The sequence below is a fragment of the Colias eurytheme genome, chromosome 18 (genome assembly GCF_061535395.1).
Source record: "Colias eurytheme isolate Ceu_HAF_F1 chromosome 18, ilColEury1 Martin Lab GWU primary, whole genome shotgun sequence".
Taxonomy (NCBI): domain Eukaryota; kingdom Metazoa; phylum Arthropoda; class Insecta; order Lepidoptera; family Pieridae; genus Colias; species Colias eurytheme.
Genome location: NC_142997.1, coordinates 1956840 through 1980093, shown reverse-complemented (window position 1 = coordinate 1980093; position 23254 = coordinate 1956840). Strand labels below are relative to the sequence as shown.

Below are 23254 nucleotides of genomic sequence, written 5' to 3'. Positions count from 1 at the left end.
TATTTCGCTCTGTAGTTAATCAGCTCTAAATCATTGTCAGACGGATAAAGTAACTCGTTTATCTGGATGTATAAATGTTGTTTTTCATCTGATCGCCACCGAAAAATATCAAGAGTGATTAGGGAGAGAGCGGTGAGGCGTAGTTTTCCGCGGCGCGAGCCTTGGTATAGGTCGGGCGCGATGTCATCGGCCGCGCAATGTCACCCGGCGTTCCGTCGCACCACCCCCCGCCCCATCTAGTTCAGCGTCTGCGTGAATCAACCGACATTCGAGCCTCGAACCATTTCCGAATTATATAAAATCATAAGCCCCTCTTTACATGTATTATATTGAAATGTATTCACTGCGTTTTAACCACTTTCTATTGTTTTTAACATTCATTGTCGTGTGCGGTACAAATGATGTAACGTGTGACTGGGTCACCTTATTCCTTTGCATACCTTTTCAATTTTATTTACAAAGATGCAGAATGCGCATTACGTAGGTAGGTAGGTACCTAATGTTTTTCGTGCAATTAAAAATTATCATTTTGATGTATTTTGTGTTTTTATAATTATAACATCATTTATATTTTTAGCTCCTGTTTTTAGGGTTCCGTAGCCAAAATGGCAAAAACGGAACCCTTATAGTTTCGTCATGTCCGTCTGTCCGTCTGTCCGTCTGTCACAGCCGATTTACTCGGAAACTATAAGTACTACAGTGATGAAATTTGATGGGAATATGTGTTGTATGAACCGCTACAAAAATATGACACTAAATAGTAAAAAAAAGAATTGGGGGTGGGGCCCCCCATACATGTAACTGAGGGATGAAATTTTTTTTTTCGATGTACATACCCGTGTGGGGTATCAATGGAAAGGTCTTTTAAAATGATATAAAGTTTTCTAAAAAACATTTTTCTTAAAGTGAACGGTTTTTGAGATATCAGCTCTCAAAGTCGTAAAAAGTATGTCCCCCCCCCTCTATTTTTATAACTACGGGGTATAAAATTCTAAAAAAAATAGAGGTGATGCATGCTAATTAACTCTTTCAACGATTTTTGGTTTGATCAAAGTATCTCTTATAGTTTTTGAGATAGGTTGATTTAACTGTAATTTATTATATTTGCTGCTACGGAACCCTTTGTGCGCGAGCCCGACTCGCACTTGGCCGGTTTTTAATACTTAAATTAATTGCTTTTTTTTCCATTTACATGATCAATTTTGCAGGCCTGTACTAATACTTTACGAATTGTGATATAGGTACCTATTATCGTTAAGATAATGATTGTGTCACGCAATATTAAAACAAGCTACGTACCGAATTTTTTGGTTCTGCTTTTATATCAGATTAGTTTTGCTTATGCCTTCCTTTGTTTTACATGAAGGAATTTCAATATCCCAATACCGAGAACGGCGATGAGATGTGATTTATGATGAATGTTTGCGAAACACCTTCGTGTGTCACGCATCGCTTCAGAAAGTATGTAAATGTTGCCACAATTGCCTAGAGATTGTGGTAGGTCGTATCTAGCCGCTCGCCTATTGGTCGGGGCGGTAGAGCGGTTAGATTGGTAGAGCAGGTGTTTTTGGTAGTTGTCCGCGTGGTGATATTGGGCGATGTCGGTCGTTGACACCGCGCTATCTGCATTATTTAGCCCCGACTCAATGTCGGCACAATGTCGAATCGCTAGAGTTCACAGACCGGCGTGCGCCTTACCGACCGCCTTGTTCTAGCTCATTTTCATCGCTCGCTCTTTGGGCTTTCGCTGCCATTATGAGGGGCCATTTATTTATTAATGCGTTTATGGTTTTATTAACATTAACATTATTGCCCTTGTATCCTTATTTTTATACTTTATATATCTAGATATTGAGTGTAGACACGGACAAGGACAATTGCTTTAAAAAGTAACAATTTGTAAAGAATATTCATAAATTAATAAATTGCCACTTAAGAATTTTTAATAAAGATGAATATTAATTCTGGTTTATTTTAAATTCAAATCATGTATAATTTTATATATTTTATTTATGAAACAAAACAGTTCTTTTAACAGTTGAAATTAAATCACCACCTTCCATATCTGTCGTTTTATATAAGTGGTGATACGTGATGGCCGTTTAGGGTAATAATGTAGTAAGGGCACGCTGCACGTTCGCCGTTCCCGTATACCGTTGCTCGAAGTGGCAAGGCATGCTCCGCAGTCGGTCGGTGGGCTGCGAGTTGCGACAGTGGGTCGGAGCGCGCGGAAACCACGCCACGGTCAAGGCCGCCGTCTAGACGCAACCCCCGCCCCGGCCCCGCGCCCTCGCACCTTCCACCCGCCTTCCCACCCCACCCTATTCGTATCTCCCCTCTATTTATTTTTACCTCGACAGCCGCCGCCGAATTTGCCTGGGTTTCTCTTTGTAGGTTCACGGACCTGACCTACCCATATAGGTACGTAACGCTAGGCGCGACGTCTGATTCTCTGATGATAATTATAATTAAATTATTCACTCACGATTAACACGAATCTCCCAGGCCCGTTTAGATTCGCCTCCGGGTAGACATTGATATATTATTACGCAAACCCATAATTAACTGAGGTTTGATATTTTAAAATTATGATTTGATTACTTGGAATCATAAAACTAAATGCTATTTCGACATGTAGCTTTGGTGCTTCTAAATTTATTTCATTACTCACTATCTGAATAATTTGTGTTGTTTGTTCGTAAAAATAACTTTTACAGTAGGAGTCGGTTGATTTTTTTAGTTGGAACGAGAATAAAATTCTTCCGGAGATTACCTACGTAGGTTTTTGTGATTTGGCACCTGACATGAATTATATAGCATTTAGTTACTACAGTACGTTCGTATACGTGGGACACAAATAATGATGTACATATTTATGTACAAATCATAATGCTGATTTTGAGCTAGAGACATTTAATTAGGTATCCTTGAAATTCAAAATGCAATTTTTAACACATCGTTAATCGTATACCTATTCAAAAAGTACAGGAAGTATTTAGTCTTCCGAATTCATTACTCTCAAATTAATTTCAAACAGTGTTAGGATAAACACTGCCTGTCAAAACTGGTCAAGGAAATAGCTGTTCTTCCGTATTCCAATCAGATTTAATTTTAATGACATGATATCTATCGCAAAGATCAAGTGTGTAACTTGTTTGCAAGACTCTCTGATTGGGCGTAGTGAAATCATCGACGGGCGGTCTGTCTGTGAATAACTAATGTTACCTTGGACGTTGTGGGACCACACGCAAATGCTGCACGTTATATAAGTAGACTTTTTTTGTCTATTTTTAACGTGCCAATCAAATGCAATCGCTGCGCTAATTTCGAGAACATGTTAAGCAATGCTCGGCTTGAATGTTTACCGAATATCGCTGAAAGAAGCTCTTATAAAAGCGTACGACCCTGAATTCATTTCCTTCTCTAACGTCAATCGTCTTGTGGGATAAGTATGTTCATTCAACGCTAGGTTCTTGTAAGTATTGATGACTTAAAAGAATACTTATGGAGCTACATTTCCATTGACTAATATCTCGAGAATTTCCAACGAACGAGCTCAATAGATTACAAACGTTTCCAACTTTCCAACTTTTAGGAGTAGGTTTCCGTGATAAAAAGTTATTTAAACTAGAGTTGAAGCTATTTAATTTTCTTTAAATTTTTATTGAGTTCAATTTAAGTGTATTTTTGTAGTATTACGTACATTGCAAAAGTGTATGCAATATGCACGGCTCAATTATGTATGGGAAAGGATTGAATATTTGCATTATGTATAACATGCAGAAACATTTACCATGGTAACCGATTTGGAATGCCGGACTTAGCAAATATACAATTCTCGATTGTTAATTCTCAATTACATTTTTTTGTAACATATCCTCAAAAGGTACCTAAATCAATTTGTCAAAAGTTGCAGCGTAGCAAATTACTGCTCGCAAAAAAGTCTGTCAGTTTTGTAATTACTAATTATGTTCTCAGTTTTTGATACGAACACGTTTTGTCCGTGTTAGAATTGTTAGTCTCCTAACATAAATCTCTTAACCTTAATAACGAGTTTTACAGCCCACACGTTTGTCGATATCCGATATTTGAGATAACTTAAAATAGCTCGATCGATGTTTGTGATATTACAGCGGAACAAAAGAAAAACCGGTAATGCCTAAAACGATTCAATTAAGTGGTTCGTTATCATCCATACTAATATTATAAATGCGAAAGTAACTCTGTCTGTCTGTCTGTTACTCAATCACGCCTAAACTACTGAACCAATTTGCATGAAATTTGGTATGGAGATATTTTGATACCCGAAAAAGGACATAGGCTACCTTTTATTGCGAAATATGTACCACAGGCGAAGCCGGGGCGGACCACTAGTACTTTATAATTGAAAACTTTCGTAACAACAGCGTGACAGCTAATTGATATTTTATTTGAAGTTGATTTTTTATCGTGTAACAAGAGATATCGATATGATAACATATGGAAAAATATGGCAAAGACGTTGGCAATGCTAAACGATCATAATGTTGTGGTAGGTCCGGGATTTTCATAAACAATGCGTCGCGTCGCTGATATTTTTTTCTATCGGCTATTGCTAATGTACGTCACGATTTTTCTGATAAAGAGGCAAATAAAAACCTAGTCTTTTATTGTGTGCGATAAGCGAAAAATCATAAATGAACACGTTGCTGTGAATTTATTAATTTCTCTTCAATTACTAATTATTGATTGCATAGAGCTATACTGCATGCGATTATAATAATTTTCATAAGATTTTTGAGAGAAATGATAATCCATAAAACTTTGAATTGTGCACCAGAAAACAATAAAAAAATTGCGATAAAAATAAGCATTGTCAGTCATACTTTGAATGTTCTATATAAACTCTAAAGAAATACTTATTCTGAATTCTGATCATAATGTGGAGCAGTACAATTATATAACGTAAAATAGATTTTTCAAAATGAACTGGTTTGGGATTTACGAAATAACCTACTTATTCTTTAAAGTGACTAAAGTAAAGTAAGTAATTACTAATTAGTATCACTCAAATGAGAATATTCTAGAAGGAGCACTCTGACTTATATTTTTAATTACGTAAATTGTACAAAAGTAATTGGCTTTGTTAATCATGAAAAGGTTTCCATGGCTAAAGCTGTATTATAATAAAATTTGGATTACTGTTTAAGGAGTGTTATGCATAAATACTTCGGGGTTCATCACATTTGCTTAGGATTAAATGATAATGGGCAAGTATGTAAGATACTCTTCCTCCTGTAGGAACTGGCCAAAGTGTAAAAAGTGTGCTAAATCATGTTGTCCTTGGTCAGGTCCAATAGACGGTCAATTTTTAGCCGTTCATTGGTATTTGGCTGACAAAAAAGTAGCCCAGGCGGGCGGGTGGCCTTGAATTCGATAAAATCGCGTAAGCATGCGATTTTCGGTGTGTTGAGGCGCGAATAGATATTCATAATAACAAGCGCGCCAGTTCATCGACCGTGTGTCCGTGGAGTCACCTTGGAGGTTCGTAGATAAATGGCAATTCGTTATTCGGCTACGCGGTGGCCTCGCCGCTCGGCTCACGCGGCCCGGCGGCCGGCTCAACGGCGCTAGTGTTGGGATAGGCTTGCTGTAAACATTACGGCTCTGCGCTTGATGACTTGACAAATCGCTCTTATGTTTTTAGGATGGCCTTGAATGTGTACATGTGCGATGCGAAGCGGTGGAAGGCTTGATCTTGTTTAGATCAGCAGATGTTAGATGTTAAGATTTTGACGACTCATAATAATTGATACCTATTAAATAAATCAATTTTCATCTATACTAATATTATAAAGAGGAAAGGTTTGTATGTATGTGTGTATGTATGGTTTTCACGCATAAACTACTGGACCGATTTTGATGAAATTTGGCACAGACAATCTTTAGACCCTGAGAAAGAACATAGGCTACCTTTTATTGTGAAATATGTACCACGGGCGAAGCCGGGGCGGACCGCTAGTTGGATATAAATGTAAAAAGGGTTTTATACAAAAACTTTTATCTATTATTATGATTTCATATCTTGGAAATAAATATAATATAAGTTATCTTCCAACCCCAAATCCAAAAAAATTAAATATTGCCTACTGTCATACTTATAAGTTATTGTCGTTATTCATGCTGGAACTTTCGAGAATCTGTTGGGATGTGACCATCCTTAGATGTATTAGTTTGGAAGAGAAACCAGGAAAATTTTCCGTTTTAGCTTACATTAATAAATTATAACAAGGAAGTCTTATGTGTGAATAGTAATATTGAGCCAGTGTTGCGTAATTTGTGTTTGTGTGTTTGTCAGTATATTTAACCACTTGTGGCCCGATCGCTCTGCGAAAGATAGCTATTATTTTAATAATCTTATTATTGCACCGGTTGCGTCACGAGAATTTTTATCACAACCCGGCAATGTCATTGGGTCGATGAACTTAAATCCTTGGCTGCGTAAAAGATAATAATTTTATTTTCGACTATTTGCTATCTGAATAATAAAATTATGACCTAACTTGCAAATAATGTGACCTATTTTATACATATTTAAATTTTATTGTACTTTCTTCATGAAACGATTGTGTTAGAGCATGAAACAATTATATGACGATGAACGTGCTATGTACACGGCAGTTTTTCAAGGCGATTTAGTAGTATTTTTCAAGCTAAAAATACATAGATGACGCTTTCGTTTGCAGCTGAAAAAAGGGAAATTATACTTTGAATTTGAGCAACTAGGTACTTCCTGCGTTTGATGGATTCTGAGTTTTTCTTTCTGTTGTTTTTTATGCTCTCCGGTTTCGTACGGTTTGCAATTTAAACAGGTATTATGAAGGATTAGGATGAAGCGTTTAAGGTTGTAATCGAAAATTCCAGGAATGTAATTAGATAGTCTTTTATGAAACTTTATATCTTTATATATTCGGAATATTATTAACGTTTGTGGCATTCAATCTCTCTTTTGGGTTTATCTTCATCCATATATGCGTTTATTGATAGTTAAAATTTCTTTGTTTACCGTATGCGGATATAATCTAGTATTTTAATAAGATCCTATGATGTGTATTATTTTGATATTATACTACATAATATTTCGCCTGCGGCTTAGAGGACGCGAAGCTTGCATATTTATTTCTATTTCAATTTCATCTAGGGGATGTTTCACCTACTTTTGTGTTTCTGGACCAATGAATGACGAAATAGCAAAACGAAATTTCAAGTATCCTGACTCATATTGACGTCTACCCTCATATTCCAGGTGCAAATGATGTCAGCAGTGAGTGGTGAGCCCCTACTGCGACGTGTCAAACAAGAGGCTGAACCGCCACCGCAGTACTCGCCTCCGGAACAGCAGCCCAGACCGATGCCAATGATGCAGCCGTGTGACGTAAGCAATAGGGTTTTAAATGGCCTGTAATATGTTTGGAGTGTTCCTAACGGGCCCTTTTCACAATGGGCAGCGTTGGCCCAACAAATCGTCGATGTTTGATGCAATTACGGCGATTATGAATAAACATCTACAATGACGGCCGATCATAGACATTTAGGCTCTCTATACTATCGTGATTGCCTCTACTCGCCCAGCGCTGCCAATTGTGAAGATGGCCCATAATATTGTGAACTTTCAAGGGCGGTAACGATCATAGTTCAAGTGGTGTGATGAAAATATATTTTCTAATGCCTTTCTCTTTGAAATATATGGTGGGCGGGATGTGGAAAATGAGCTTTAGGTGTTTATTGAGCGGTAGAATTTGTTCATGATTAGTTTACGTTTTCTCTATAAATAGTTAGTAATTTGTTTTGTCGCTGATTATAAATATATTTGTATTTATGGAACTATACCATAACATAAATCAACAATAACAAAAATATCAGCATTTCTTCTTTTGCGTACCTACTGCTGATATAAGTAACTAGACTTGCGTGCTTTTAAGTAATAAATACTAATTTAAAAATGTGACATGAACCGTTTATCAATTTTATAATCAACATAAACTTTCCAATTTTTCAACCTTTACATGGAAATTGTGTTTAAACTTTCCTCTCATTGTTTTAACAATTTTTAACAAAAAAAAAGCTACGAATTTTCCGGATGTCAGTGTATTATTGACTTTTATTACAAGTAGGCATAAACTAGGTTCTTGACTCAAATCTTAAGAATAATTATGGTTTATTAAAATATCATTTTCACAAAAACAATGCAACGTATTTCCTCAGATAGCAATCTTAGACAGTCATTTAACTTAGTCCAGAAAACATTTTCGGTTTAAACTTTATTATTAACTTGTTTGAACAGCCATTGAATATGCAGGTGTTAAGTCGACTCTTTTCATGTGTATGTTTAAGAAGTTGTCTACAACATAACTGGATTTATAATAACGACAACTTTCTTCCACAGTTAGACATAGAGCCGAAAGAGGAGATAAAGTTCTGCGTGTCCCCCGGCGAGGGAAGCCTCGTGGGGAACGCCAGCCCAGAGCAACAGCACTGTTCCTCTACCACAGCCGCTGCTGCGAGTGGGGCTAGAGACGATGACGCACCACGAAGAGTTTGTCTCGTATGTGGTGACGTGGCATCGGGCTTCCACTATGGAGTCGCTAGTTGTGAAGCGTGCAAGGCTTTCTTCAAACGGACCATACAGGTTAGAGCCCGTCCTACCCAAAAGGGTTTAAGTGTGTGCGTAGTTGCGTGCGTGTGTGCGTGCGTGTGTGTGTACGTGCGTGCGTGTTTTCTCTATATAAGTGATAAATTTAAGAAATCGAGATGATGTTTATATTTAATTAATTATTATTGACATAGGCCTTATAAAAAATAAAACATTTTTTACATATTATAGTCTAATCAGGAATCGGTATCAAAGGGTATCGGCGAAAGATATTAAAAGGTTAACAACTTTTACTCGTTTTGTAACCATATATGTGTGAGTTTGATATTAACTTTGTATTAATTTTTTCTTGAAAGATTAGACTCAGATTCAGTTTAAGAAGATAATCGGTTATAAAATCAACATCTTATGTTTGAAAATTTCAATATTACGAGTGGTAGAAAAAATTTTTATTTGGAGGAATGCACTCAACATTTTGACAGTTTCTTGTACGATATCAGTTTAATGTATATTGTATGTGGTCGGGCTATTAATATACTTCGCAACTGTTTTAATGTATTTAATGTTAAACATGATTCTGTCAAAATAAATACGCCACTGATTGCAGGCAGAGCGTAATGTCTCGTAATACGCGACCCTGAAAGTTTGACCAAGTTCAGTTTAAACTCTGTGTTGTTTTAAGATATTTACGTAACGAGTTGAACGCTTTTAGATATGAAGATTTTGTTATTGTTTTAGTATTCAGATTTTTTTATACCGATTCTAGTTTGGATACAAGGAAAAATTAAAAGTGCATTCATTTTCCTTATCTTTGAAAATACATTTATGTAACTAATTGTTTGGGATTTTTAAGGTTTCTCCGTGTTAGTGCTTAATGCTGTAGTAACTTAAATGATTTTGGGATGATAAATGATTTTTCAATAATGGACGAAATCGTTTGAATAACAATTGTCTATTTTATTCCATTTCCAGATTTTTATTTCTTTTTAAAGTGAAACTTTTATTACATCGTCTCAAACTTTTTGGTCTGTGTAGCGCATGTCGCGTGACGGTCGAACCGTACGATAATTATCGTATAAATACGATAATTTTGTGCCTAAGTTTCACTTTTACCGTGGTTTCATAAAACCACACAACATTTTTTTTATCGATTGTTTATTTCAATTGACAACGCTGTATACTTATACTTTTTGGTACCAGGGCAACATAGAGTACACGTGTCCCGCGTCCAACGAGTGCGAGATCAACAAGCGGCGCCGCAAAGCGTGCCAAGCGTGCCGGTTCCGCAAGTGCCTGCGCACGGGCATGCTGCGGGAGGGCGTGCGGCTGGACCGCGTGCGTGGCGGCAGGCAGAAGTACCGCCGGGCGCCTGACCAGCCCGCACCCGTGCACCCGCGCCCACAGCTCGACGATATCAAGGTGAGCGTGCTGGGTGCTCAGCTGGGTGCTGTGTAACGTGGCCAGAAGTGCCAATTTTACTTCTCTATAGTATGCAGGTCATGCCAATTTGTGCTGGGTAGCCGGTTGGATGAAGTGTAAAGTAAAGTGTGCTTGGCGTGCCGCTCCCGCACTTGACTACGCACTCCTAATTCGATATTATTATGTAGGATATATATTTATTTAGTTTTTGTATTTTTCCTTATATAATATGATATATGTATACTTTTAGAAATTACACACGGGAGGCCGGGTTAAATATTAGTTTGAATGTAATAAGAATGTATTGCGATTCTACACAACTGCCTAATTGATGTAGACAGTTGATAACACATCACAGTAAGTCAACGACTATTAACAAAGTGAGGGTAGTTGGGTCAAACGTCGTATAAACAACGTCTTATTCCAAATAAATCGCTGCTTCGACCACACTTACATAAAAAAAAATCTCCAGCTCTGAAAGTTGTCTTTAAATTAAAAATTTACTCGATAAAACATTAAAGCTAACGAACAGGATCAAACGCACGCTGCACAAATTCTTAACAACAATTTTTTGATTGAACTTATTATATTATTGATGATAATTCCCTCCTATTGTAGACGATCAAAGTAATTTTAATACGTTTTATTCTTTTATTTGACACAAATTGATAGCTACTTCCTACTAGAATTGAACAAATGTGATATTTTAGGCGATTAGTGTGTTTAGAGCCAATTTAGTCAACTATTTCAGGGTCACATATTTATAGATATTAGAGAGCTGCTGTTACAATACATATTGCACGTGGCCGTCATATTGGGGATATTCTTGACCTTTTTTGATTGAGTATAACGGATTCTGCGACTATTCTTTATTCATGAATAGACAAAGAAATAATTAACCAAACTATTTTCATTGCAAAGTAATTTATATATGAAATTATTAATACCAAAATCGTAATTCCTTTGTCTTTTTATGAAAAAATGTTCGCAGAAGTATCCATTATATTCGACCAAAAATATCAAAGATACAATATGAAGGACAATGAACTTTCTAATAAAAATATATTATGTAATTACATTTTCTATTTGTATGTACATGTTTATAAATAGAAATAAATATTTTTTATGGAACGAAGTTTCTCATCGCGCGTTGCGAAAGGGGGCTGGCTAGACGGAACACGAAAAGTTGTAACGACACTTTTAGGCGTGCGCATGTTTCTCTGTCTGTTTCTATCTCTCTTTAGTAGAGAGAAGACATTTATTTTGTAACTTGGTTCCATCCGGGTGCCCCTTGACACCTCTCAAGTGTTTTTGTTTTCTAAAAAACATTCATATTGTTTCACAATAATTGCTATTTAAAAAATGTACAGAAATGTTCCAGTAACTGTTTTATTGTATGCATAGACCTCATAATTTAAATTCAGGGCTATTTATATATGTAAAAATGACGAGACAGACAAAAAGATACATATATAGATATTTGCACATAAGATTTTTATTTAAACAAATGCGTGCGTTTGTGTGGCCAAGTGTTATGTCTTCCCGTGTTAGGTTAGGTTAGTTATGTTTTACTTTTTTTTCATGCTTTATCATATAAACTGCAAACATATCACAAAATAAAAGCATAAAAAATGCAGTTAAGGAATTGAAATAACTCTAACAAAGATTTCTTTTACGAATGCTTTTTGTTGATTATAGTAATTTAAAATGGTTATCAGTATGTTTATTTTTTATGTCTTTGAAGCGGAAAATATATTTGGAAAGGTGTCATTTCCTGTATCCTAAAATTATAAAGTTTTAGAAGTGGTATCAGTAGTTGCCTTATGATTACCAGCTTTTAAAACATCCTATTTACTAACTAACATTTCTAAACACGACAGAGTTCAATTCTCACCGTATTTTATGTAGAAGTTAGATAACAGGATACTTTGGCGTGACCCAAACCTAAATTTTGTATACAGGGTGTTAAAAAGTTTTTATTGTCATTTTACGCATTAGGTTAAGTACTTTCGATATCAATTTATAGATTTTTGATATATGCAATAGTTACGGAATAATCGCCTGTGCACACTTAACAATTACACCCTGTAAGTATACAGGGTGTAATCGTTAAGTGAAACAACAAAAGCTAAAATTAGTAAATTTTAGCTTTTAATGTTATCTGTAGCATATTATACATATATCCATATTTCCAGGTGCTAGAGGCGCTATCGTCCTACGAGCCAGAACTATTATCATGTGCAGCACCCCCCGCGGGTGTGACGGACCCCACAGCAAGGACACTGGCCCTATTGGCAGAACTATATGATCGGGAGTTAGTAGGCGTTATTGGTTGGGCCAAACAGATACCCGGCTTCACAGAGTTGACGTTGAATGACCAGGTGAGTAGAGTTGAGAATTTTTGATTTCAGTTTGAGGAAAGAGGAAGGAGGAAGAATGACTGGTACTTGGATAATCTTTTTTGTTGTAAGAACATTTTTTTTGTTAATCTTGCAGTTATTAGGGAGTATCTAGGGATTTTTTGTAATGCGTTTCTGTTTTTAGTTCTATATGATTTTTTAATATTTAATGAATGACTAAAGTTGGCAATATGTTTTACCGTTAAAGTGGTTTTTGTTAAAGTTGTAGGCATTAGTTACTATCCAGGGACTTTTTAAATTTTGTGTCTGTTTTTAAGTTAAAATTTTTATATTTTTTTATTTAAGTTATGTGCAGTGCTTATCATTATCTTCCCAATAATAGGATTGCGAGCTTGATAGAACATACTTCAGCTTGCAACATGATTCGTTAGAGAACACGGTATATGTCTAGTTTCAGTGTATACTTCGATGTTACCAACTCACGAGCCGCACAGTATTCTGTTATGTACAATAAAAAAAAAATTAAGTACCCATAAGGTATACTGCTTTATGTGTGGTTTATCGTGTTGATGGTAATAATTATTATTTTGAAGTGAAAACTTCTTTAGCGGCGTTAAGCACTTTTTCTGTAATGGGTATAAAATCTTAAGGCAATTACATGGTTCAACGACCTTAATGATTCTGTCACTATATTTGAATTTGTTTTTTTAACCGCCCTCTATAATATACATCATTGTTGAAGTAAAAGTGACCAAAGATTATGGAATTGTAAAATGTATCGTATTGTATCGTAATGTGTTAGTGGTTTCTACCTAATTTATGTTTTCTCTGAGAGGCAGTAACATATTACATTTATGAATAGTAAATATTGTGTACTATGTATGTTGTAAATGTAATGTAGGAAGACTCATCTTTCAACATTAACCGTTATAAGCAAAGTCTCTACTACATGACCCATTCTGGATACCTTAAGATGACTAAGCAAGTAATTATAAGTTCTAGAGTGGGGAACAGTTAAGAAAACACCGATTTAGAAATTAATTTTATTCAACACGGACTCTACTATATTCTGGAGACCTGATGATGGCTAGGGTGGAGAACATCTCACCTACAGAGATATAAAAGATGGAGTACATTATTTGACGTAATTCTATAGAACAGCCTCTACCATGTCATGGTGTATCGAATGGTAATGTTGACCAGGCAAATGTATTTAGCGTTCTCTGTATATCTCTTCATACCTAGTAGGAATATATGCATGCAACCTACACACACAGAAAAAATAGGGGAACGGACAAGAAATCACGTTTTTTTCGACTTGTTATGTATTTTGTAGTTAGTTCGGGGTTAATTTTTAGGGTTCCGTAGCCAAAATGGCAAAAACGGAACCCTTATAGTTTCGTCATGTCCGTCTGTCCGTCTGTCCGTCTGTCCGTCTGTCACAGCCGATTTACTCGGAAACTATAAGTACTACAGTGATGAAATTTGATGGGAATATGTGTTGTATGAACCGCTACAAAAATATGACACTAAATAGTAAAAAAAAGAATTGGGGGTGGGGCCCCCCATACATGTAACTGAGGGATGAAATTTTTTTTTTCGATGTACATACCCGTGTGGGGTATCAATGGAAAGGTCTTTTAAAATGATATAAAGTTTTCTAAAAAACATTTTTCTTAAAGTGAACGGTTTTTGAGATATCAGCTCTCAAAGTCGTAAAAAGTATGTCCCCCCCCCACTATTTTTATAACTACGGGGTATAAAATTCTAAAAAAAATAGAGGTGATGCATGCTAATTAACTCTTTCAACGATTTTTGGTTTGATCAAAGTATCTCTTATAGTTTTTGAGATAGGTTGATTTAACTGTAATTTATTATATTTGCTGCTACGGAACCCTTTGTGCGCGAGCCCGACTCGCACTTGGCCGGTTTTATTTAAATCCTAATTTGAATGTTGGGTTGTAGCATAAAAACGCCTTCGTCACAATTCATATTTTATTATTCCTTCACTTGGTACATTCACTTGATAGTTTTCTTAAATCTTACATAAATCACAAGGCACGGCTATGGCACTTATAGACCGCACTATGGTCGGCTGTTTAAGATCAATTGGCTCGCTGATCGTCTCTTCAAAAAATGTAAGCAATCGACTGACAACTAACCAACTGGAGGGGAGGTTAAGTTGTAGATTATAAATTATAAGGCGGTAGATTATAAATACCAGAAAACCTTGTCGATGGAAATGTTCTATGTATGATTTTAAAATTTGTAACACGAATCTATTTCTTTTTTCCTCGGAGAGTCACTGCATAGGAATTATTGTTTTATAATTTATATTTTTATGAACCACTAGCTTTCCGCCGGCGGCCCCGCCCGCGGTTTCAAAGAAAAACTCGCATAGTTCCCGTTCTCGTGGAAAATCCGGGATAAAACCTATCCTATATTACTCGTGGATAATGTAGCTTTTGAATGGTGAAACAATTTTTAAAATCGGTCCAGTAGTTTATGAGCCTATTCATTACAATCAAACAAACAAACAAAGTTTTCCTCTTTATAATATTAGTGTAGAAGAAATTATCGGTTCACCCAGTTAAAAGTGCGGAGGTAACGGAACCAACAAAAAATTCAGTTGAATTGAGAATTTCGTCCTATAATGGCGTCGGCTAAAAATGTTGCTATACGTTTAGGTATGTCAGTTTTGACTTTCCTACGATTTTATACAATAATATAAAATTAAATGATTTTGTACAATATAAAAAAAATGCTGATTTTCGGCTGTATGGCGACCATTTGGAACTGTCTGAAAAGTATGGCATGGCGATTTTCGTACATGGCTACTGGACGATGATTACCTGTGCAAAAATTAGCCTGGTACAAATGGTTGATTTTTTTTAAATCAACGCATTCACGTTGGTATTGTGGGCTGTAAATTACACCGGAAAAGTATGGCATGACACTACCGCCTACTTCTTTTTTATGGGCTATCGGTAAATCCTAAAATTTTTGTGTTACAAATCGTTTGCCTTCCGTAATTTATCCGACGAGTTCGACTAACGCCCACGCGACTAGTCTGCCGGTACCACTGTTCTGACCATGATTTTTCTTTTTGTCATTGCGTACTAAGACCACTGTAGAACCGCCATCCTGTTACAAATGACCCAAAATTTTGTCAGTATCTCCCGGCTTTGGATTGTTTTGGACCCTTAAAATATACGATAGAACAGCAATTAATCTTTTTTAAAAAATATTCAAGACTCAGGGAAAGTCTGGTTACTGTTTTATAGGTATGTGTTTTCTGATAATATTTTACTGTCAAAAATTATCAACACTGGATGTTATTCAATGACGCCTTTCAAAAACAAAACTAATTTACAAACAGATTTTTATATCTTTACATACCTATTTTTAACTTTCATTTCATGAACTGCTCATGTAAATACCTATTACAATCTGGTTTAATTTAACAAAAGATTCAATTCGGTGAATTTTAGCGTTATTTTGCAAAAAAAACCGCACGTACAGTCCCCCGTCCGAGTCGAACTGACACCGTCAAATTTCGTCGAAAATATGCAATAGAGGTGAGGTTTTATGTGGGTTTTATTATAAATTCGAGTTTTTTCTTTATAATTTAACGATAATAATGAAAATTGAAAAAACAATCAATACAAATTGTTACAAATATCATAACATATTTTTTGGTATAAATTTCATGTATAAATATGTAGCCGTTTTCCTAACAAAATGCGTTTTATGTTCAAAAAGGGGTTGATTTGTATGTATTTTTTTTATGTTTAGGCCGTTCTAAAATGAAAAGTAAACAATACACTTTGTTAATTATATCCTTGAGTATCACATATATTTTTTTTAACACAATCGTACCAACAGTTTCCTCAACAAAATTCAATATGTATAAGGTGTTTTTCGGTTTTGACCATAGTAATCCCCTTAAACTCGCGTCAGGACACGTGACCTGATCGAAAAAGCGTAAGACGGATACCATTCCAAAATATCAAACATGCTCAACATTAATAATCAAGTTTTCACTTCTGCCGGCACTCCCGGAATGCAACCCGTCTTTTTTTATTTAATTATAAGGTATGCAGTATGTTTCAATAGAAGATACTCTAGCTTATATGACTCGTTAGAGAACACGTAGCTTTCGCAAAGTTCTCCAAGGAGCATTAGAGTAACCAAACATGTGTACATAGATGCGGCTACTCCAAAGCACATGGGCGGAGATGCTCAGCCTCATGCTGGCGTACCGCTCGCTGGCGGGCGGCGCGCCGCTGCGTTTGCGCTTTGCTGCCGACCTCGCGATAGATGAGGCTCAGGCGAGAGAGCTGGGTGCACATGACCTGTACCAGCAGGTATGGTTATATTTGTTATAAGTAGATAAAATATGGTTGTTGTACCTTTTGTTTGTATTGTCTTGTTTGAACTCAAAAATCGTTTTTTTTAAACTACCCTCATTTTAATCTGTTTTTGATATTTATATCCGACTGTCGGTATTATGGCGGGTTTTCTAAAAATGTGTATGTATGTGCGCAGATAGCGGGCGTGTCGCGGCGGCTGGAGCGCGCGGCGGCGCTGCGCGAGGAGTGCTACCTGCTGAAGGCGCTGGCGCTGGCCAACAGCGAGGCGCGCATCGACGAGCACGCGGCGCTGCGCCGCTTCCGCGACACCATACTGCAAGCGCTCAACGACGCTGTTAGCGCGCTCAGGTAACGAATAGGAGTGCTACCTGCTGAAGGCGCTGGCGCTGGCCAACAGCGAGGCGCGCATCGACGAGCACGCGGCGCTGCGCCGCTTCCGCGACACCATACTGCAAGCGCTCAACGACGCTGTTAGCGCGCTCAGGTAACGAATAGGAGTGCTACCTGCTGAAGGCGCTGGCGCTGGCCAACAGCGAGGCGCGCATCGACGAGCACGCGGCGCTGCGCCGCTTCCGCGACACCATACTGCAAGCGCTCAACGACGCTGTTAGCGCGCTCAGGTAACGAATATAATCACCCTGTATAAGCAAATCGAAATAATACTCTACAGTTCCTAAGTCGACGCGCTCAACGACGCCGTCAGCGCGCTCAGGTAACAACTGCAATCATTCTGTATAAGCAAATAAAATAAAAGTACATCCTGTACAGATCCTTAGTACCTTACACTCGCCGTGCTCATCGACACGGTGTCCGCGCTCAGGTACCACAATATGTAATCATTCTGTATGAGCAAATAAAAATAATCCTTTACAGTTCCTAAGTCTCTTACCTACAATTTCCGTGCTCATCGACGCGGTCTCTACACTCGGGTAACACCTAAAACCATCATGTATGTGGGTGGTTTTGTTTTCCTGTAGCATATACAGAGGACTATTTATTAACATAATAAATTAAAACTACATTCTGTAAAGTCTCTGTCACTTTCATACCAACCAAAAAATTTGCAAATAAAATTTTAAATACACACTGTTTTCTAACACGAGTCAATCGTCTCAAACCATTTTTTTGTTACATTGATTGGTTTTAATTAACCCATTGACCACCGAGCGGCCCGATCGGGCCGAGACACAATAGATTTTCTATTGTGTCTGTGATCCGAGGACTGACGGATTAATAAGTTTATTCAATTTTTTTTAATAAGATAAACAATATTTATTTGTTACATTGATTGGTTTTAATTTATAAGTAACAATAGGCAGAATATTTGCAAATTGTATGACTCACTAGCCACCCCGCGTTGCCGCGCTAGTCGCACGGATTTTGTTCGTGGTGTCCTCTTTATAATAATACCTCAATGTAATTATCATATATCTCACACACAGGCCGTGCAACGCGAACGGCGCTCTCCAACAACTCCTACTAGTACTACCCGCACTCCGACTCGCAGATGTGGCAGTACGTCGCTTCTGGGCCGCCGTGCACAGGGACCGACGTGCGCCCATGAACAAGCTGTTCGTGGAGATGCTTGAGGCGTGTCTGCGGTAGAGCTGCTAGTAGTGTGGACTGGATGGGGATAGAAGAAAAAGAAATAGTTATTTGTGGACCGACTGGGATAGGAATAGTGAGATGTGGACTGAAGGGGATAGTGGACAGGGATAGAAGAAAAAGAAATAGTGATTTGTGGACTGGATGGGGTAGAAATAGTGAGTGTGGACCGAAGGGGATAGTGAGACGTGGACTGGAAGGGAAAAAGTTAGAGAGACACGATGTGGATTGAACGGGATAGAATTAGTGACGTAATGCGGACCAGCCCCCCTAGTCAAGTGGCTTTCTGTTAGCGTAGCGTTCAATAGAATAGACTACGAATGTATGAGATTGACGTAGGCTGTAGATAAACGTATCTACAGGTTACGTCAATCTCATACATTCGTAGTCTATTCTATTGAACGCTACGCTAACAGAAAGCCACTTGACTAGGGGGACAGATGGGGACAGCTTGACGGGAATAGAGTAACTGAAACCCTTTGCGATCCGGACAGGTTTAGAGCGGAGACCCGTTGCAAGAATCGGCTTCATAGAGCATTTCGCAGTGTTTGCGGATTAACTCTTTCTGCAGAAATGTGCATTGGTCGTGTTAATTAGGCAGTGGATGAACAATGCTAGGGAACATAATATAATGTATATATGTGGGACACTATCGTGTGCCGTTTACGGTCTGCAAGCCCTTAACTCATACTGGAAGGTTATGTGCCCGAACCCAGACATGTTCCCGTCTGAAGCAAGTCACTTTGGTTTTTACAGAATATAGGTTCAGTCTTTATATTATGTTGCAATGAGTTGTCAGCGTGCTGTGAAGCTGTTGGGTTGACAACAAAGTGAAGATTATTTGCCAGAACACTGTGATTCAGCCACCAACCCACACTTTTAAAAATATGTGTCAGCGGAAACAAGATGGTAGACTATAATCGGATTGTGTTATAAAGGTTGTGTACAAGATTTAAGACTTGCATTTCTACAGCTTGTAGGAAAGAGTGTGAAGCCATAGCTTAAAGTGTTAAAGTTTTGGTCTGGGGTGATGATATCAACGGCAAAAATGTAAGAAAATCTTTGTCTAAAGTCTGTCTCGTGCCGTGGCTGGTGGTGTAAAAATTTTTAGACTTTGAAAGTGTATACATAGGTCGGGAGACGGTAAATAATGTTAAGTATTGTTTACAGTTTTGAGTAGAATATAAGATAATTAACAATGGCTGAAAATGTAAATCAACAAACAAACTGATTATTACATTATACATGAATTAATATGTAAAGTAGTGACACCTTTTATTATAGTACTGTTTTGTATATTTATTATCTGTATACTATGGGATATGGATGATAAAAAAAGGTAGACTAATATATGATTTATAAATTTCACATATAGTTAAATAATTTTTTCCTTGTTTACATTTTCTGCCCATGTTAAGAACACAGAATAAATGTGTGCGTCAGGTCTCTACTTTATAACTTTTAAGCTTTTTGTTTTGATAATTGAATACAAATCCTACAAAATATACTGAATGTATTGACTTTTCCTTTATTAAAACTTTGACATGAAACATAAAAGTTATAAAGAAGGATCTAGAAGCTTCTTTCTGTATAAATTTGTGTTGTGGAATGCGGAGACGCGATATAGTTAATGAAATATTATTGCATTTATCACATTGGTTTTGTTAAACTTCAAAAACAGTATCTTTTTCATTATTATAGTCCATCTCTTGTGTATTTTTATCAATAACATAAACAATAATGATCATGCAATTAGTATATTAATTCAAACATCACATTTTATTTTTATGATTTATGAATGAATAGTTGTAGTTATATGTATAAAAAAAACCTTGTGTATGTTTTAATTGACAATTAGTTTCAATGAAAAACAATGGATTATGTTCGGTGCGGACGTGAATTTATGTTACAGACATGAGTCTGATATAATGGCTGTGAAGACACGATCAAAATTGTAAAAAAAAAACTTTTTAGGTTATCTTTGGCGGGAAAATATCGCGTCCCCGCGCCGTTAATGTACAAAATGGACGGATTTAGTACAAAACTTGTTACTATTTTTGTATAATATTAAAAATATACGTAGTTTTACTTGCGGTGAGGATATGAGATTACATGAGGTCGGAGAAAGAATCCAATATGGCTAGTTTTTAATTTTTGTTATCGCTTGCTGAATATTGTTTCGTTAGTTTGTAATTGTCGCGTCTTTTTTTCGTTACAAAACAACAATCTAGTTAATATTGTAAGCATTTATTTTTAATTTTCCTTGCATTCTCTCTTCGACCGTGAAGTCAGGAAGAATACAAGTTGTTTTCGGCGGTGAAAGCCGGTTTCTATCAATACTTAAACAGGCATTGAAATCACATAGTGGTTTTCATTTCCCTATCTATATTTCTGATAGATCTCCTGATATTTACATAACGATTCATAGATTTATTTAAAGATGAACTATTTTTACAGCTGTTCCACGTGTATGATATATATGTCCTTGTATTCAGATACTATATTTTTAATGGATTATAAATGTTATATGACGTAAAAAATATCTATTATTCCTACTAATATATGTACATATAAATGTTATGTATTTAAAATAGATATATGGGCAGTGGAACAGTATTATAAACAATAAAATACCTCAGTAATCTGTTACCATACACAAGTGTCATTTAAAAATGTAAAAAATACCGCGAACAGTCAATATAGGATCTGAGTGTCGCTTTATTTTGTAGTTTAAGTATTTTTATCGAACAGTTTTGATGGTGACATTTGGTTACGATGATAAATTTATATACAAATCATTGTTTCTAGAGAGGTAATATTATGATTTTATTTGAAAAAAATCAAGAAGCTTATATCTAATACGCTGGAGATTTCAGCATGAACATTAACTTGTAACAAGAAAATATGACCTTGAATGACGCCTGTATGTTCATACTGAAATCTCCAGTGTATTAGATATAAGTTTCTTGAAAAAAAATAAACCGCTCTAGTATTTGTCAAATGGTGGAATCAAAAAGTACAAAAACAATCACTGTATTTTAGAATTACAGTACATAAATTAAGGACGAACCCATTTGACAGATTTTTGAGCGGTAAAAAAAAATATAACCGTAAAAACATAGTTGGTACGGTGGGTTTATTTCCAGTGAATGTTATATAAAGCGTCCTTTAGTTATTCTTATGTTAAGAATATTTGATATATTTATAGATAGTATGTAAGTTCTCGCTGGTGCGATACAGGCGGGTGTGATACTTGTACAAAGTGTGCGATGTGCCAGATTAGCGTTTAAGTTTTATCTTTTTCTTTTCAATTTAATCTGTGGTCGTTCGGAATTTGATGGCGTTTTTTCATAAAACGAAACAACGAAATGCATTGTGTATATTGAATATTCATTCCAAGGATTACAGATTAAATATTTATTAGTAGGTGGACTTGTGTCTTATTTTTGTAATGAATGAAGTATGTTTGTTTACACAATGTAATTTAATGGTGTTGTGGAACTCATGGGCGGCTGTGGTCACTTATTCGATCGATGACCCGCTTCTCGTGTGCCTCCAAAATGTTATCAGGTGATATGGGCCTGGAGAGATGTGAAATAAATTATAAAATGATTATCTTTGTGTTTTCTTTACTATGGTGCTAACCGTACATAATGACCTAAATGATCCAAATCTTGCCATGAAAATTGGTGGAAAATTGAAACAATAGTATTTTGCACGCAATCATGTTTAGTCGCAAATTAACATAATATGTTTGTTCAATTGTCATTTTCAATATTCTACCAACGTATATTCTCTTTATTAAAAAAAGACGTGTGGCACTCGGGGACTGCCGCGGTAAAGCTATTGCATGCCTTCAAGCCACACCTCCGTGTCCGTCGGAGTGGGGAGGTTTTTTCGTTACGGAATTTCTCGATTCGGTCCCCGCGCTCAAGGCCCGCGATAGAAGCTATGCAATAGCTTAAAACTAAATCCAGACTAATTTATTCAAATTAATTTCATAGAAAATAGCCATGAATACTTACGACAGACATACTGAGTGTTTATAAATGAAACCAATTTGATAAAAAATAGCTCATCTGGTCATTAGATGGGTGAAGTTCGACCTACTACAGGCTACTATCTCCTTTACTCATCTATGATATAGAAGGATCTATAAACTCTTAGTCTTCTATGTATAGTTAAAAAAAAAAGCGATAAATCAGTGGTTCCCTTCAAATAAGCAAAAAAAAGGTCACCCACCCAATCCAACCGTTATTTTTTAACCTCCATTTTTGTTATTTCCGATTATAGCGGCAAAAGAAAAACACAATTTAAAAAAAATTCCAGTCTCCATTTATGTGATACAGCCCGTGCTTGATGGGCAGACGATATTAAATAAATACAACCAGGGCCGGATCTACCCATGGGCTTTATGGGCTGCAGCCCAGGGCCCCGAGGTTAAAAGGGCCCCCAAACCCCGATAAAAAAAATAGGCGATAATTTGAAAAAAAAATCTGTAGTTTTCGAAAAACAAATTGATGAAAAATCGCATACCTACTTCAATAACTTTTGCTAACATGTAAAAGGATGTTTGCATGTTGATTTTCAACTTATAGAAAATAAATCTTATTTATTGAAACTATTTGGTTATTTAATATACTATTATATGCCGTGGCCATATCGTAGATTTGCTCATTTCATGAAATGATTAATCATTACACGAAATGGTCGCATAACGCATTTCATGAAATGGTTAATTGTCTATTGGCCACAACATGATGTGGTTTGAGCAGATCAATGATAAGAAATCGTTTCTCGATATGGGCAACTAAACGCGCGGTTTTTTCACGAAATGATCAAAATTATTTGATCATATCGTAAAG

The 23254-nt window shown here is 36.5% G+C and overlaps 1 protein-coding gene across 5 annotated transcripts in view; it reads left to right on the top strand.

Moving 5' to 3' along the window:
• Positions 1 to 22004, top strand: part of ERR (estrogen-related receptor) — a 34334-nt gene extending 12330 nt beyond the window's left edge. For 3 of the 5 annotated variants that reach the window (XM_090112130.1, XM_090112126.1, XM_090112128.1), the window contains 6 exons: positions 7286 to 7414; positions 8426 to 8668; positions 9833 to 10051; positions 12247 to 12432; positions 16620 to 16778; positions 16960 to 17250. In XM_090112130.1, coding sequence (XP_089968256.1) covers positions 7292 to 7414; positions 8426 to 8668; positions 9833 to 10051; positions 12247 to 12432; positions 16620 to 16778; positions 16960 to 17136 — 1107 coding nt within the window. In that variant the 5' untranslated portion in view covers positions 7286 to 7291 and the 3' untranslated portion in view covers positions 17137 to 17250. Of the gene's footprint in view, positions 1 to 7285; positions 7415 to 8425; positions 8669 to 9832; positions 10052 to 12246; positions 12433 to 16619; positions 16779 to 16959; positions 17251 to 18226 lie in introns of those variants that run through there. The other 2 variants (XM_090112131.1, XM_090112129.1) reach the window with 2 other exon arrangements.
• The last annotated feature ends 1250 nt before the right edge of the window (positions 22005 to 23254 follow it).